A 17,329-nucleotide genomic window follows, 5' to 3' on the forward strand; every position below is an offset into this window, starting at 1 on the left:
AAGGGATGACGGAGGTATAGAAACTTACCTTCTCCTTGTAATAAGACATCTTGGTCTGAAGTCCAGGCAGTTTGCCTCTTGGTTGAGGTTATTCCAGCCCTACCTGCTGCTCCATTGTGTCTTGGCATCTTTGGGGCTTGTCCATTTGGAGGGGCTGGATTAGAAAAGGGAGAGCATGATTACAGTAATGTTTTACCAGCAAACTAGGATCATCTTGTCCTGTATTTTTGCCTTGCCAGAATGATCTGTTTCGTCTAAGAGGCAAAACTAAGCATAGGAGTTTGGATACCCTGGAATCCAGAGGGCAAATGACCCAGGTCGTGGTGTGTCTGGCTCAACAGATAACAATTTGAAGTGCCACCTGGCCCAAGTGGCAACAGCAGCCATCAGTTAAATAAACCAGCTGTTAAGTAAGAGCAAGAACAGGAGTGTTTGTGCAAACAACCTTTAAATTTTCTGATCCTTGATGAATGTTAGTTGGTTTGTGAATTATTAACTTCAGCGTGTGTGAGGAAATACTGGCTCTTAAGTATATTTTTATGTGAGAAAAAAATAAAACTGACCACACCCTCAGCTGCTACCATTTTGGACTCCATTCCTGCCTGCTCTCACTCAACAGGCATATTTAAAGCAGAGACAGGAATGCTGGCTCCTCACAGACCACATGTGCGTCATGCGTCACAGCGCATCAGTTGCCATCACAATTTCACTTCGAAGGGAACTGAAGTGTTTTGCAGCCTGCTGGGATATATCAGTAGGATGATCCTTACCAGGCTGCACAGAGGATCCAGAGTCCTCATGAGGACTTTGGTAAAGATCCCAGTGTAGTTGGGAAGAATCCTGTGTATGGAATCCGAAAATTAGGTTTAGTGAATTGTAGAAAGCTGGCTTGAGAAATCCATTTAATGTCACTTAGCCAGCAACTTTTAAAGAGGGTTTTGAGGCAGGTTTTTTAATGTGACCCTGGAGAGACAGCCATCTTTTCAAGTGCTTTGATTTACATAGCAGTGTATCTTGCAGGAAGAGGCCAGCAGATTTGACTGAGGGAACTGTAGTGTGGCATCTTGGAAAAAGGGGATTTTTGAGGACTTTGATAGGGAGAGACTTGGAGAAATCCATTTGTGAACCTGGTTTTCACAGCTGTTTTTCAGAGGTCTCTTGGACCTCTTAAAGTTGATACTAATGGACTGCTTATTTCTTTTGACTTTTACCTGGGAAAGAGAATTGTGATTAGGCCTTGATCTGGGGGAGTGGGGAGGCTAAGGGAGGGAAAGAGTGAAGGATTAAGGGGTTGGAGAGAATTGGAGCTGGCCAGAGAGGGCTATTTGAGCTTCACATACCTTTGGGTATTGGTTGCTGGATTAATCCTTCAGTATAAGTCACACTTAGACATGCCTAGGTGTGACTCTTGGGGTTCATTTACTTTACTACAGGGTCTAAGCTCTGCTCATCTCGAGTGAAGAAAACATGCTTGCCATGGGAAGGAAGAAAACAGGTGCTCTGTCTCCCTTCCCCACCTCTTCATTGTCCTCAGGTGCAATGTCATTTGATATACGCAGTTCTGAAATACATTGTACGCTTTATTCCCAGGATGCAGGGATTATTGCTGACAGAGACCATGGGTCCTGCAGCCAGCCCCCTGTGTATGAAAATGGAAGAAAAGAAATTCAAGCTGTAAAGAATCTCTGTTTTGGGACTTTGTGGTGGTGGATTACGTGAATAACTGAATTGAAAAGGTGCCTGGTTTATACCATCGTGAATACCCAGGCCTTAGATAAATATTGACACTAGTGGTGTGAAAGGCCTACCATTTGTCTCATGCCCCTAGGAATAAACGATCTTTTCTCAGGTGCTTGTGACCTTATAAACCATCCTGACGAGTTTGTGCAGGTGCTGTCTGCACTAGTTCTTTGAGTTTGAGAGTGGGTGGTTTTCTCTTTGTGCTTCCATGAGCTTAAACCTAACCAAATCTAAACCCACTTGGGCTTATCGATCCTGGTTCACTTTGCCACAGGTAAATGCAGTTGTCAGCACAGTTTTGCAGAGTCATGTTTGTGTGGCCATGTGGACTAGACCTGGGATTGGAATAGCTTTTATTTACTTTGATAGTGTATCAAGACTGAGTGTGGGGGAGTGAGGAGAAAGGAAAGCCAGTTTGGGGAGACTTAATTGGAGTACAGGTTGCATCTGATAACTGAGTGCCTGCCTTTTCCAGCAAACTGCTCTCACCCGCAACCACTATCTTTTGTTTGGTTCCCTATATCTCAGGGCATAGAACAAAACCAGCTTAATTTTGTTAGTGTGCGGTATACAGACGCAAGTCATTCTCCACCCTTCTACCTCCCTACCAAAGATAGCATGTTTATTGGAGGGAAGTCATGATGGAGTCCACTTGATGTAGGACAGGCTAGGCAGAGACTTTGAGAAACCTCGATTTGTCAAACGAGTGATTGGTAGAAACTGGGAGATTGTGTGTTCGTTACATAGCAGCAAGTGTTAGGCTAAGTCCTAGCTGTTTTCATAAGGCAGCTGCCTCAATGTAGCTGATCTTGTGGATGTCTCAATTTGGTATGACCAGTGGGCTTGGATTTTCTGCTTGGATGTGAAGATGCTCTGTGAATTGAATGGCTCTTGTCTCTCTCTAGTGCACAGAGAGGTGATGGAGTATCTAGAAGTACACATGGTGTTTCTTAGATTTCTGCCTGTAACTGAAACTCCAAAAGGAGTTACTGATGATTGACTTTTGACAAGGCTTTTAATCATCTTTGCTGGTGATTGGCTTTAAAAGAAAGGACTCATATTCCACAGGTACCAGTATTCATTATTTGGTTAAGATATAGTTTAGCAAGTGGAATGTACCACTAGGGTCCACCCTGTAAGACACATCCTTTGTGAGTAAATGACCTGGACCTGCAAATGGGAGTGGGGTGGGTGGGGAGGGGACAGGTGTGTGGGGGGGGTGATGCACCCAGCCACATTGAATGTAGATGGGGCTGGGTGCTGTGGCTCATGCCTGTAATCCCAGCACTTTGAGAGGCCGAGGCAGGCGGATCACCTGAGGTCAGGAGTTCGTGACCAGCCTGGCCAATGTGGTGACACCCCATTTCTACTAAAAATACAGGAATTAGCTGGGTGCAGTGGTGGGTGCCTGTAATCCCAGGTATTCAGGAGGCTGAGACAGGAGAATCACTTGAACCAGGGAGGCAGGGGTTGCAGTGAGCTGAGATCACACCATTGCACTCCAGCCTTTGTGACAAGAGTGAAACTCCATTTCCAAAAAAAGAATGTAGATGGACCTTGTGGAAGAGGTGAGGCATCATTTTCAGGGACTTTGGTGAATTATTTAAAAAAAAGAAAGAAAAGTGTGTTGTGGCCTAGTCATTTTCACAGCCAGTTTTCCATTTGACATAGTAAAATTTTAATATGTTCAAGGATGGAGGTCGCATGCATCATCTGCTTTTTTGTGCTTGTAATTTCAGTGAAAAGGAAGTTCCATGTTTTAATAGCAGAATAGTCTGTGTACAATAATGCATGCTGAAATACTTTGTGGTTTTTGAATCTTGACTTCGTATCTTCTCAGCCATTTCAACAACCAGAACCAGGGAAATCATCACTGCCCCACGCCTCTAAACAGAGAAAATGATGTGGTAGATGGTCCTTTAAATTTAAAGTGTTTCACGACGTCTTAGTACTGCAGAAAGAAAAACTTAGCCTTTTGGCTTTAGCTAAGCATTTCATGACACACATAAACTTTTAAGAAGCCCAATGGAAAAAGTGAACAGGACAAGATCCCAAGTCGATAAGCTAGCTAATAAAGTCAGCGACTTCACTGTGGGCCAGACGGCTGACCTTTTAAAACTGTGTGTTTTCTTTAAAATACTTAGCTAGAGATAATCACGTGCCTCCCTGTAATACAGCGGACGTATTCTTGAAAAGTTCTGGGGTAAATTCGCTTTTCTAATTTGGCTGATTTAATACCAGGGATCTGCTGTCTGTATTTGTGTGATCTACATTGTTTTGAGGCAGCCGAGAAAGGAAGAGAGGATAAACCTAGAATATAATATTTGAAGGAACCATTTGTAAGGCCGAGCATTGTGGCAAATGTAAGTAAACATGGATTTTTATATTAGCTTTATAGATTTTTGGATGCTTGGGCTTCGCACAGGCACCAAGAGACCTCACAGAGATGTTAGTGAGCTGTGGGTGTGATGTCACACGGTTGAAAAATAAAGGACGCGTGTAAGTTCCAGTGGAGGCTGATAGAGGACTCCCATACTCTGGGGAACTTGTGGCTTCCCAGGAAGAGTTTTCCTTACCAGCAGCTCCAGCCTGGGAAGGTAGTTACACCCACTTATGTCATTTGTCCCTTAAAATTTTTTGTGGATGGGGAACGAAGGAGATGCCAGTAACATGAAGGTAAGCTGTTGTTTGTACAGATGTATTTGTTTGAAACAAACCACTTTCATTTCCTTCTTCAAATAGGACATATAGGCAACTTATACATTGCTCTTTTGTAACCCAGAAGGGTATTTGCCTAAAATTGCCCTTCTCAATCTCTTAGAAAACAACAAAACCCCAATCACTACATGTCCAGAAATGAGTCACCACTGAGTTTTTAGTTGTTTTTTTTTAATCTTTTGGCATACATTTCTGTAACATGAGGTTTTTGTACTAATATTTTCACTGATTGGATTATGGTTAGAGAGTGAATTGTCAAAATGAGAGTTAAAAGGCCCAAAATGGCTTATCCTTTCTTGGTCCTAGGAAAGTGCTAGACAAGAGTGTTTAGAATAGTGTGTAATGAATGACTCAGATGGAGGGAAGGGGTTTTTTGTTTGTTTTGATGTTTTAATCTGTGTTTGTTGCACCCAGAGGGAGTAATATATTATTGGAGGTTTCATTCTTAAAGAATCAAAAGTCACTGCTGTAGAATTTTCTTATCACTTTATCCCGGTGAAATCCGTGGTTCTACCTTCTGCCAGAAAGGCAGACTTAGAATTTGGCCACCCTGCTCTTATGACCAGGAGTAATTTTATGGGCCTGTGTTAAAAATAGGTATTTTGCTCTTTGATGGCAGTGTTCATCTCAGGGCACTTAGGTGTGGGCGTGTAGTGTGTCAAATCACTCACCATTAAGTGGAGAATCATTTCAGTGTATTGGAACGGGAGATTCATCACAGCATCACTTACAGATGGCGACTGTGCCACAGTGTACACAGTTAAATTCTCCTCTGTGGCACATGGCGGTCAAAGAAGCTTTCATTGCTGGTTTGCATCTTTCCCATGTCCATCCGAAGTTAGTGAATTTTTTATTTTTTATTTTCAGACAGTCTCGCTCTGTCGCCCAGGCTGGAGTGCAGTGGCGTAATCTCTGCTCACTGCAAGCTCCGCCTCCCGGGTTCATGCCATTCTCCTGTTCTCCTGCCTCAGCCTCCCCAGCAGCTGGGACTACAGGCGCCTGCCGCCACGCCCGGCTAATATTTTGTATTTTTACTAGAGATGGGATTTCACCGTGTTAGCCAGGATGGTCTCGATCTCCTGACGTCATGATCTGCCTGCCTTGGCCTCCCAAAGTGCTGGGATCACAGGCGTGAGCCACCGCGCTCAGCCCGAAGTTAGCGAATTTTAAAGCTGTGTCACATTTTCAGAAAGCACCCTGGATTTTGCATTGGTGGTTTCAAAGGAAGCTAATCAGTCTCCTGAAAGTGGACATTTAGCAGGGGCCGGGGCAGATATGGAGGGGTAGAGGTGGAAGTTTTAGGAAAGGAAGACAGGAATCCGTGACCAGAGGAGCATTGGTGGACTTTACAAAGCACTTGGTGAACCTGGGATTCCAAATGTATCCACCAGGTTAATGTGTCCTTTTTCTCAGTTTTACTCATCCCTTATTTCCTGTCCTTTTTGCCTGACCTGTTTCCACTACTCCAGAAGCAAAGTCTCCTGTTTTCTGCAGAACAGAGCGGGGTTGGAACCTTGGAAGTTTGTGGGCTTTCCATGGTACTAAATTGCAGTAAACATGAGACTGCTTAAAGTAAAACAACAAAACCCCATTATACCTAATTATTTTGTTTCTCTTTGGCCAAACTAAGATTTTTGGTAGGAAAGATCCTAGAATCTCCCATTTTAAGGGGTAGCATAGAAAGCAAATGCTAACTGCCTTCAGTGATGGTGAGAAGACAAGTTGGGCCTCTTGATTATCTAGTTCAGAACTTTTAAGTAGATGAACAAGGAGATACTCTGTTCTTATGGAAATCAACTTTAATGGCCTGATAGATTAATGTTCGTGAGGGACCTGGCACTAGGGTTTGCTAAGGTTTATATAACCCTTGACTTAACTGCCTGGTGGGTTGTGGGTCTGGCAGCGTGGGGCTATTCTTCTCAACTTTGCTCTGAAACCATATGTGTCTTGCCCTTTCCTTTTAGGAAGTCCTGACTTCTTGGCCTTTTTGTTTGCTTATTTTACTTGATGCCCTCCATTTCTTATTTTACTTTTCTGGCCTCATTTCCCAGGACTCTTCTTCAAAAACACATGCTCTTCTTCTAGGCTTAGCTGAAGTCTTGCATTTTTGATAAACGTTTCTCATTACAGCTGATCTTCCCTGCTCTGGATGACATCTGGCCTTCATTCATGTTATCCATACTAGGGACGACAAACTCACATGTCACAGGGGCTAGGCAGATACTGCCAGCGAATAAAGAGGGCGTGGGTGAGACAGTAAGGAGTGGTGAGGTCTGTGGTCCTTGGAATGCTTGGTAAATGCATGCAGTTGATTGTTTCTTTAGGAATGCTGGCCCTGTGATTGGAAAAGCTGAAACTTTTATTTTTGGTGAAAACTTTAGGTTTCTACCAACACTGTTCAGTCAGAAACAAGCAAATTTCCCTGCAGCCCAGCTTTGTACCCACGAACTACCAATTTGTAACTACTGATCTACCATTACAGAATGCTTGCAATGTGAGAGCCTTTCGCTGTAGTTATTTGGTCAGTATTCTTTTTTTTTTTTTTTTTTTTTTTGGTAGGGACACGGTCTCACTATGTTGCCCAGGTTGGTCTCAAACTCCTGGCCTAAAGTGATTCCCCGACTTTAGCCTCCCAAAGTGCTGGGATTATAGGCGTGAACCACCACTCCCAGCCAGGAGTCTTTACTTGACCAGTGGGTTGTAAACCACTTCAGGTCACAGACTAGATCTTATCCTAATTTGTTATCAGTTTATCACAGTGCAGTATACCTTGTAGACAATAAATATTTGTCAAATTTGACATTTGTTGGGTGCTAGAGGGAAAAGATATAGGCTTGTACTGAAATTAGCTACACACCAGGATGACGTGTGAACTAGTAAGGTCGAGAAGCACATGTAAGACCTTATGGGATCACAGAGGCAGGCATGAGTTTCTTCTCTCAGTTAATATCATAGGCGCTAGACTTCAGAGGCCCAGGCTGATTATTATAGCTGATTTTTAAGGAGTAAAAATAGGCAGTGAGTCTGGGTCCATATATAGCTGTATGTATATAGTATCTCCTATTTTGAGTCGCCGTAGGTTTCCCTCATTTGCATAGATAATGATCTGTCAAATTTTCACAAATGGAAATAACTGTGACTCATTACTGACTTTGTGAGATACAACTGCCCAAAAGCTTACAAAATGAGCTATTTGTATCATGTTGAGATCTGAGTGATTTTTTCATTTGATTATTTGCAGAGTTTGTTCTTTTGCCATAGGGAATATGTGGCTGCTTAGCTTACTGAAGAGAGGTAGCAGCAAGTACAGAACCTTCTCCTGAGTGGAAATCCTTGGGTAGGATACTAGAGGAATGATTCCAGTTCAAGATGCAATTTTGTCATCTTAATATGAGCTTTTAATGTGTATTATCCGCTCGTTCAGTTGTGGTTTTTGGTTAACAAGGGGAAAGCATCACAATAGAAAAAACGATAAGAACATCTAATATTCTGGGATTTGAACAAAGTCTTATTCTCATAAAACCTTACAACATGGGAACATAATGTGGTGATTTCATTGGAACTTGATGTGTGCTGTGTAATTCCTCAGAAAGTAAAAATGCAGCAGAAACAGCCTTAAAAGCTTAAAGGATTAAATAACTTAAACATTGTTGCATGTTCTTCCTCATTCGCACCCGTTGAAATTTTGAAAGGACGAATCACCTTTTTCCGGTTAGTTTGAAGCAGGCAATTTTTTAACAAGTGGCTGACAGTGCACGTTCTGAGGTTGAGAAAGAGATGAATGGCCAGAGCCCACGGCATCCAGGCCAGAGCTGGGTGCCCACTGGTGCTCAGAAGTTGGGTTATTGGATTGCCTCACATTTTCTTTCCAGCTGTATTAATGCAGTTTAGCAAACATCTGAAAGCTTAAAATATGCAAAATACTGTGGCGCTCAGTAGTCCAGACAGAGTTGAGTAATGGGAAATAGGCTAGCCTGGAAACCAAACCAAGTATGAAGACCTCATTCTTCAGGGAATGCTTGTCACGGATTTCGAACCAATTCCTTCCACTTTGAATTATTCTGCTAATGTTGAAAAACGGAGCCGTGGGTTGCGTTACTCTTCACAGTGAGAGATACTGTCAGTATTCGTCAGTGGTCTGTGAGCCATGCTTGCTTTTGGGGATGAAGTGATAATTCTGATGTCTGACGAAGTGGGGTTATTTCCTCACCACAGCTTACTCAAAAGTAAACAACTTTTTATCCCTCAACTTCCAAGGAGTCGATGAATTACTGTTCACCAGCTTTGAATAACATTTGCCAAGTTTGTAATATATGGTTCTGGTTGTAATCCAGGAAGGTGCTGGTCAGATTATATAAATGCCAATTAAGCCTATAGAAGTATCCTCTGAGGGCAGTTTTTATTAAGAGTGTCTTCCTCATAACTTCAGTTTTTGAAGGCCCTTTCCGCTGTTGAGATGGTTCAGAACTTTTGTGTGCTGAAAGGACTTGTGTTAATATCAGTGTCCATCCCCCACCACATCCTTTTACATAATTCTTGAGTTTTCGGGTAACTCAGATTTGTTTTTTAGATTCAGGTTTCTTCTGTAGGTGACATTTTACTTGAAATGTTTGTGGATTATTTCATGATTTAGACATATTTGTTGATTATTTTGTAATTTAGACACAGCACAGTTTAATAGAAATTTCAGTGCTGATAGAAATAACCTCTGTCTGCATTGTGCATTTTGATAGCTACTAGCCACTTGGGACTGTGGAACAGTTGCAGTATAGCTAGTGTGGCCAAGGAACCGGATTCTTAATTTTACGTAATTTTAATTTCCTTTAAATATAAATGTAAATAGCCACATGACTAGTGGCTACTAAATTGGACAGCACAGGTTTAGATAATGGTGGAGATTTTGCAGCTATTGAAAGACTTTAGCTCTTCAGATTCCTTGGGGTTGGGGCAAGGGGACTTGTCAGGAAACATGCTCAGCGAGCCAACTGTCGTTGTGCACTGTTAAACAGTTTGCTTTTCAGACAGGCCTGGATAAAACTTGAGCTGTTCCCCGCAGAGGTGCCTCTTGTGTGTTCTGTGAACAGTGGGCCGAACGGTCATCTTTCAGCAGATTAGCTGAAAGAATATCTATCGCCGGGCTCAATTGTTCAGAGATCTGCGCACCCTTTGTGCAAGAACAGGGAAAATTTGTGTTATGACAATGGCTGACAAAATGTTTAATTAAAGCTGCAATTGGCAGTAACTAAATTCTCTGAGATTTCTTTCCTCTCCTCTTTGCTACTGAAAGGTGCAGAAATGCTTTCGACAGCATCTGTCCTACTGACAGATGAATTGTTTTGACAGGAGAATCTGAAACCTTCAACCGAAGACACATTCAGATGTCAGGCCTGGTACAGGGCGATCGTGTTCATAGAAATAAGTGAGATGCTTTAGATGTGTGTGCATGTCAGCTGCCACCTGAAAGAAAAGGCCTCATTAAAGGTTTTCACTGATTAACTCTTTGATTGTTCTTGGGATCTCAGATGGGAATTCACACTCCTTTCTGCAGAGCTCTTGGGCTAAGTGTATTTTCTTAATTACTGAGAAACGAGTGTTATCAGTAAGCAGTGAAAAGGCTTGAAAAAACTTTGTTTAAATAATTTAAAAAATTTGGAGAAAAAAAAGCCAATGTTGATAGCAACATCATTCACGATAGCCAAAAGGAGGAACAACCCAAATGCCATCTGTGATGAATGGGTACACACAATGTGGCATATACATACATTGGCATATTAGCCTTAAAAAGAAATGAAATTCTGCCAGGTGCGGTGGCTCACTGTGGTAATCTCATCACTTTAGGAGGCTGAGGTGGGAGGATTGCTTCAGGCCAGGAGTTCAAGACTAGCCTGGGCAATATAGCAAGACCCCCATGTCTACTAAAAAAATAAAATTTAGTCAGGTGTGGTGGTATGTGTGCCTGTAGTCCCAGCTACTTGGGAGGCTGCAATAGGAGGATCACTCGAGCCCAAGAGTTTGAGGCTGCAGTGAGCTGTGATCGCACCACTGCACTCCAGCCTGGGTGACAGAGTGAGACCCTATCTCTTAAAAAAATGAAATTCTGACACATGTGACAACATGGATGAATCTTGAAGACATTATGTTAAGTGAATTAAGCCAGTCACAAAAGGACAAATACTCTGTGATCTACCAACATGAGGTACTTAGAGTAGTCAGATTCTTAGAGACAGAAGTAGAATGGAGGTTGCTAGGGGTTAAGACAGAAGGGAATGAGAAGCTGATGTTTAATGAGTACAGACTTTCAGGTTGGGATGTTGAGAAACTTCTAAATTTCTGGAGATGGACGGTGGTGATGGTTGCACAACAGTGTGAAGATACTCGGTGCCATTGAATAGTACACTTAAAAATGGTTACAAAGGCAAATTTTATGTTATATGTATTTTACCATATTAAAGAAATTATGCTCAGGCCAGGCGCGGTGGCTCACTCCTGTAATCCTAGCATTTTGGGAGTCCGAGGCAGGCGGATCACCTGAGGTCAGGAGTTTGAAACCAGCCTGGCCAACATGATGAAACCAAATCTCTACTAAAAATGCAAAAAAATTAGCCGGGTGTGGTGGTGGGCACCTGTAATCCCAGCTACTCTGGAGGCTGAGGCAGGAGAATTGCTTGAACCCGGGCGATGGAGGTTGCAGTGAGTCAAGATCGTGCCACTAAACTCCAGCCTGGGCGACAGAGCAAGACTCATCTCAAAAAAAAAAAAAAAAAAATTATACCCAGAGTTTGTCTCCTTGAATTGGGCCAACAAGAAAAGTGTCTCTGAGGATTTTATTTCATATTGTAGTTCCTGGGGAGACTGTAGTAAATATTTTCCTCATTTCCTAGTAAATCTATTGAAGATCCACAGCTGACTCCACTCTTCAGGCCCACTTACTTCTCAGACTTAAAAACCGGAATAGCCGCTTGTCCACAGCAGAAAGGGACATGAGCCTCGGCGGCTGTCTTCTTTTTTGCCAACAGGTGCTCTGAGAGGAGAGGTACCCTTTCTGGTAGCACCCTAACACTTGCTTTTCTAGTTAATTGAAACTCTAAAAGTCGCCACATTCCAGCTGACCCCATGAGAACTTATGTTTCCACTTCTAAGTGTGTTCATCTCTGTTGCTGCTTGTTGGCATTTCAGTGTTAAGTCTTGATACTGCTAGGCTTCTAGATAGTACTGGAATGGAAGACCCTTCACTCTAGTAGCCTTATCTAAAAAGCAAAATTTTGTAACATTTTGAAATGTAAATACGTTTTGTCTGCTCTTTAAGGGAAAGACAAACCCAAGGGTGTTGTGACTTAAATGGTTTTATACCAAGTTGCTGAAGACTGTGGACACTTGCTGGGTGGGAAATGAGGGAAGTTATCTCATTTCAGATAGTCCCAAACTGAGCCATCAGTTTAATTGTGTAAGACCTGGTGAGCCCTAGCTCTGCCCAGGCCACACATGTAAGCCAGAAACACAGTTCCCTTTGAACCTAATGGCCTCAAGAGTCAGTGGCCCAGATCAGAGGCAAAAACTGGCGATCCTCAAGCCAAATGTAGCCTGCAGATATGTGAAATCTTTTCAGGGTTTTTTTTTTTTTTTTTTTTTTTTTTTAAAAGTAATAAGGCAGCCCTGGATGGGCCAAACAAAACATGAATTCAGATCCTGAGCCTCTGAGAAGATTGGTCTCCAGTGACCCTTGTTTCAGGGGACAAGAAGCAAATGCCCCTTTAGGGTGGGCAGCAGGCACTTTCGTGTCAACCTTGTTACACGCGGGGCAGGCTCACCAGCTCTCTCTTACTTGCTTGTCCTCTAAGCTCTTACCTTTGTGTTTTCCGAGTCTTTCTCTAATATCTCTTCCAGCTTCACAACTTCTGTTACCTATGACAATACAAAAGTTAGTCTTCGTAAACTCACAATATCTTTACACCCAGAAACAATATTTCCATTCCCCTTTTTACGATAATCTGCTCAAAACAGAAGAAAATCTCAGTCTGTTAAGTCCTTTTTCTGATGTGGGAGAATTCTCTCAATTTGTAGATTTTCTTTCTCAAGTCTAAGTTGAGATTTCTGGGTACCCATTAATAAATACCCCCAGGCACAGACAAGCTCACACTTGACTTCAATATGCGGTTTAAAGCATTATAACTTTCAATCTTTATGGGAACATAATCTCTGGACAAATTGCTTTTAATTCAGACTGTACCATGAATACAGAAGTACCATTAGTTTCAAGTGTAGTTTGACTTTTATTTAGATGAATGTCTCTGAGTTCACAGTAAAATGGCTCTCAGCTCTAGGTTACTATTGATTGAATGTCTCTGGAGTAAGTTTAAAAGATTGTTGCCACATAGGTGACACTTTCCGAGACAAACTTAAAACTCACAATTAGTCGTACTGTTAATTGGCAGTAATGTCAATCTAATTAATAGCTGAGATGAAAAATGTTAACCTCTTCGGCATACACAGGGCTGGGTAGACTTTGGAGGCAGGGAAGGATTACTTTCTGTGCAAAGAAAGTTAGGGCCCATTTGGATCACATCTTGGTGGCTTCTGTTCCTGAAAGATGAAGCTGATCTGGATGAGATTGTGGTCACCTAACAGAATAGTGCCCAGCTTGCTCTTTGTCCGCCTCTAAAGGTATGGCTGGGTTATGAAGCAGGGAGAGTTGTAATTCTGAACCATTGACACAGATGCTATCATCTTGAGAAAGCTGCTCACCTGAGGCTTTCCCTGCCTGTGGTTAACACAAACAAGAATTTCCAGCAACTGGCCCTTTTCTCCTGTGTGACTGTCCCTCCTGGTTTATTCAGTGAAGGTGAGAATACTGTGTTCATAAGTAGCCTTATGATTCAGGATCTTACAGTGTTCACAAACACTCACTTGAACTTTGACTATTTGTGCAATTTTTAGTCTTAAGCTCTTGTGTAGACCAGGGTTTCTCAACCTCTGAATCCTAGGATTGATATTTAGGGCTGGGCAGTTCTGTGTTGTGCAGGGCTGCCTGTGTATTGTAAGATATTTAACAGCATCTTTGGCTTTTATCCATCAGATGCCAGTAACACCCCCCACTCCCTGCCACCAGTTGCCACAACCAAAAATGTCTCCAGACATTGCCAAGTGTCCTCTGGGCGACAGAATCATCCCTGGTTAAGAGCCACTGGTTTAGACAATGAAGGGTTTTTTCCCCCCCTTTTCTCCTTTACTGCTGCTTGATGTTGATACTTAGTAAAACATTAATTTTTTAAAAATGCCATTAAGAATAGCCTTGGACTTGATATGGTGCAAAGCGTTTGGACCAGGGACTGGCTTACCTTGAAATTTCTTTCCAAGTTGTTAATAGTGAAATGATACTGATTGAAATTCATTTGGGTTTAGCCAATCTCAGGTCATTTGGGTTTTCACAGAGTTGCGTGGAGTCCCTTATTTATGGATGTAGTGGGGAGGAGTATGTCTGTGAATCTCAGTATCAATACGGTTACTTAACACGTGATCCTGGGGTGGGGGCTCGGATTTTGAGGGTTGGGGGAGCAGGAGAAGAGAAGATTTCTGAATCCTGGGTATGATGCCAAGTGTTGATTCCGTTTTTTTTCTCTCTCTGTCTTTACCAGAAACCTGAGTTACAACAAACTCTCTGAGATTGACCCTGCTGGTTTTGAGGACTTGCCAAATCTACAGGAAGTGTGAGTCTTCCCCTAAACCTCTGGTGGTTGGAAGGATAGAGAGCTCTTTGGGAAAATCCTCTCGTGTTGCAGCATCGTTCACTCCCCTAGATCTGCAGTCTAAACTTGTAGGAAGGAATATTTGTGTATGGGCTGTGTTGACAAATTCTATTCCTTCTTATCTCTCCCTTTCCCTAGGCTCTCTGTTCTTCCTAGGCTGTCCATAAAGGGTGTGTTACAACTCAGTAGGCGTAGAGCTCCTGGAAATCCTGGGCGCATGGTGTATAGCAGAGTCCCTCCATTGTGGGAAGCCTTGTAACTGGAGTGAGACAACCTGGGCTGGTACTTTGTCACAGTTCCCGGGAAAACTGATCAGCCTACTCAACAGTGGCATGTGATGCCAGCCCACCTGTATTTCCCAGGAAGTAAAGTTACAGAAGGATGGACTATAGAGGCTTACCTGTTCCCCTCCACCTCCAAGCAGAGCTAGGCATGACTGCCTTTGGAGCTCTACGCTTGCTGTCCCTTGCAGTGTCTTGTAAATCAGGCTGCAATCTTTTCTTCCTTTTAATGTATTCTGTTTTTGATATGGATGTTAGCATTATCAGGAATTTTAATTCCATGGAGACTTTATAGAAACCTTCACATGTATGTAGTGTGCATACTGTAGAAAAATTGGCAACTACAGAAATGTGTGAAGAATGAAAATCACCAGTATTCTCACCCAGGCATAGCCATTGTGAACACCTAGTAAAAACTATTACATGTGGTTTTATATCAGTCTTTCCTGCTTATCCTTGCATAAGATCTTTATCATGTAAATTAAAATTTTTTGAATGTCCTGTTTTAGTTTTTATGTAAAACTACTATACATGGATATTCCATATATTATCTACCCAGTACTTCCATTATTATTTTTTTAGGCATTATTAAGTAAGCTTTTTACACATTTTTGTTATGAGTAACTGATAAAAGTCTTATTTGTTGTTTTTTTTGTTTGTTTGTTTGAGACAGGGTCTCGCTCTGTTGCCCAGGCTAGAGTGCAGTGGCGTGATCTCAGCTCACCGCAACCTCTGCCTCCTGGGTTCAAGTGATTTTCACGCCTCAGCCTCCTTGAGTAGCTGGGACTACAGGTGTGTGCCACCACATCCAGCTAATTTTTTTAGTAGAGATGGGGTTCCGCCATGTTGGTCAGGCTGGTCTTGAACTCCTGACCTCAAGTGATCCTCCTGCCTTGACCTCCCAAAGTGCTGGGGTTACAGGTGTGAGCCACTGCACCCGGGCTTACTTGTTACTCTTTGATTCCATTATTCATGACATATCTAAATAAATTTGAATTTCATCAGCTAGTACAATTTGCAAAATACTTGGATTCCGTACCCTCATCTCCAGATTCTCCAGATTGGCGTTTATAATTTCTGCTTCTGTTTAGAAAAGGTTTAGGCTTCTACAGTTAAAGAAGCATCAGAACAGGAAGGGGCCTTGGAAATGGTTTCTCTAGGACTCTCATTCTCCCAGAGGATCAGTGAGCCCGTGGCAGGGGAAAGGAAGTTTGAAGTGGGTCACTGTGTTAGTTTGCTCAGGCTGCTGCCATAACAAACAAATAGCACAGGCTGGGTGCCTTAAACAGCAGAAATTCATCTTCTCACAGTCTGGACACAGGAGGTCCAAGATCAGGGTACTGGCAGGTTTGGTTTCTTCCGAGGCCTTGCACTGTGCCCTCACATGCTCTCTCCTCTGTGTGCATGCATGGTGTCTCTGTGTGTGTCCGGATTTCCTCTTCTTATAAAGACATCAGTCCTATTGGATCAGGGTCTATCACCTCTTTAAAGACACCATCTCCAAATGCAGTCACATTCTGAGGTACTAGGGGTTAGAGCTTCAACATATGAACTCTAGGGGAACACAGTTCAGCCCATCATAGTCACCAAGATGATAAACTCAGTCCATCATGGAGCTTGTTAGGTTTGTAACCCAGTGCTTTCCCTGATCCAAGCTGTCTTTAATGCTTGTGGTTAGAATATATTCAAATTCTGTGTACATCTGCAAACTTAGTGTTTTCTTTTAGGATTGGACAAAATTGGGGAATTCCCTCTAGCATCATTCAAGCTTTCATTGAATACTTACTCGAGCATCTGCTCTGTCCAGGTGCTATTCTGGGTGCTGGGACTACAGGAGTGAACAAGACACAAATAGGGCTGGGACTGGGGAGGGGCAAGTGAGGCACCCAACACAGGCGCATAATTTGTGGGGACACCAGAGACTCAGCAGTCAAGATAAAGGATATTTTGATAGAGTATTTTGAAAGTCAAAATGAATGTAAAAAGAAAAATGAGTAAAATATATAAAGCTTAGATCAAGATAAGATTAGTATTTACTAATTCCTATCCTTTTGCCTCCGGTTCCAGGATGGCTTCACACGGTGCTGTTGCTGATTTTGTCTTGATTTAAACTTTTCATATTTTGTTCATCATGAATTTTGTTTTGCATTCATCTTCATATTTAAAAATATTACATTAATATAGTATTTGTCCTGGTGATTGAGTTTTTGGCTGTCTCTTAAATTTTGTGCCCCTCCCTACCCAATTCCAACCCTGCAGACAAACCTCTCCTCTCACTGAGTTTACATTAAGTGGAGGGAAGCCATGGACTGAATAAGGAAACCCGTAAGACTTACTGGAGATAAGTGGTATGGGGGAAATAGAACAGAGTAATGTGGGAGTATTTTTTGTATGAAGAATTTTGGAGGCATGATAACAGAAACAGTATGATCAGGAAGGTAATGACTGAGCAGGTGTGAATGATGAGGACAGGGAGCACTCCAAGTACAAAGCCTCAAGAAGGGAGCAGGCTGAGGGCCACTGTGCCTAGCATGCAAGAGGGTAGGGGGATGTGGCCAGAGGCTAGGTCCTTTTATGGTTTCAACCCTCATTGACCCCTGTCTATCAGGGGCAGGCATGGGACATGCTCTGGTGAGCTTTTTCAGTGTTGTTCTAACTCCCTGTTCCTCTTGTTCCTTGCCTAGACAGGCTTTCAACTTTCATTCAGTTTGGCTCCCGTGACCTGCAGCCTGTACTCAGCACTCCTTAGAGTTCTAGAACTGAGAACTCACCCAGCTCTAGAACTGAGCACTCCCACCTGTCCTTCCTTGGAGATACTGGTTATGAGTCTTAAAAATATTTCTCACT

The 17,329-nt window shown here is 42.5% G+C and overlaps 1 protein-coding gene across 2 annotated transcripts in view; it reads left to right on the forward strand.

Annotated features, from left to right (window-relative positions):
• The window catches only part of LRIG1 (leucine rich repeats and immunoglobulin like domains 1), a 128,105-nt gene that overhangs the window by 24,613 nt on the left and 86,163 nt on the right, over nucleotides 1-17,329 (forward strand). Inside the window, exon 2 of one of the 2 annotated variants that reach the window (XM_017869081.1) lies at nucleotides 14,091-14,162. The exons of the other annotated variant lie outside the window; for it this stretch is intronic. Within the exon in view, the coding sequence (XP_017724570.1) occupies nucleotides 14,091-14,162 (72 nt within the window). The remainder of the gene's footprint in view (nucleotides 1-14,090; nucleotides 14,163-17,329) is intronic. 2 annotated transcript variants of the gene reach the window in all.

Source organism: Rhinopithecus bieti, unplaced genomic scaffold (assembly GCF_001698545.2).
Source record: "Rhinopithecus bieti isolate Rb0 unplaced genomic scaffold, ASM169854v2 scaffold_4816, whole genome shotgun sequence".
In the NCBI taxonomy this organism is placed as follows: domain Eukaryota; kingdom Metazoa; phylum Chordata; class Mammalia; order Primates; family Cercopithecidae; genus Rhinopithecus; species Rhinopithecus bieti.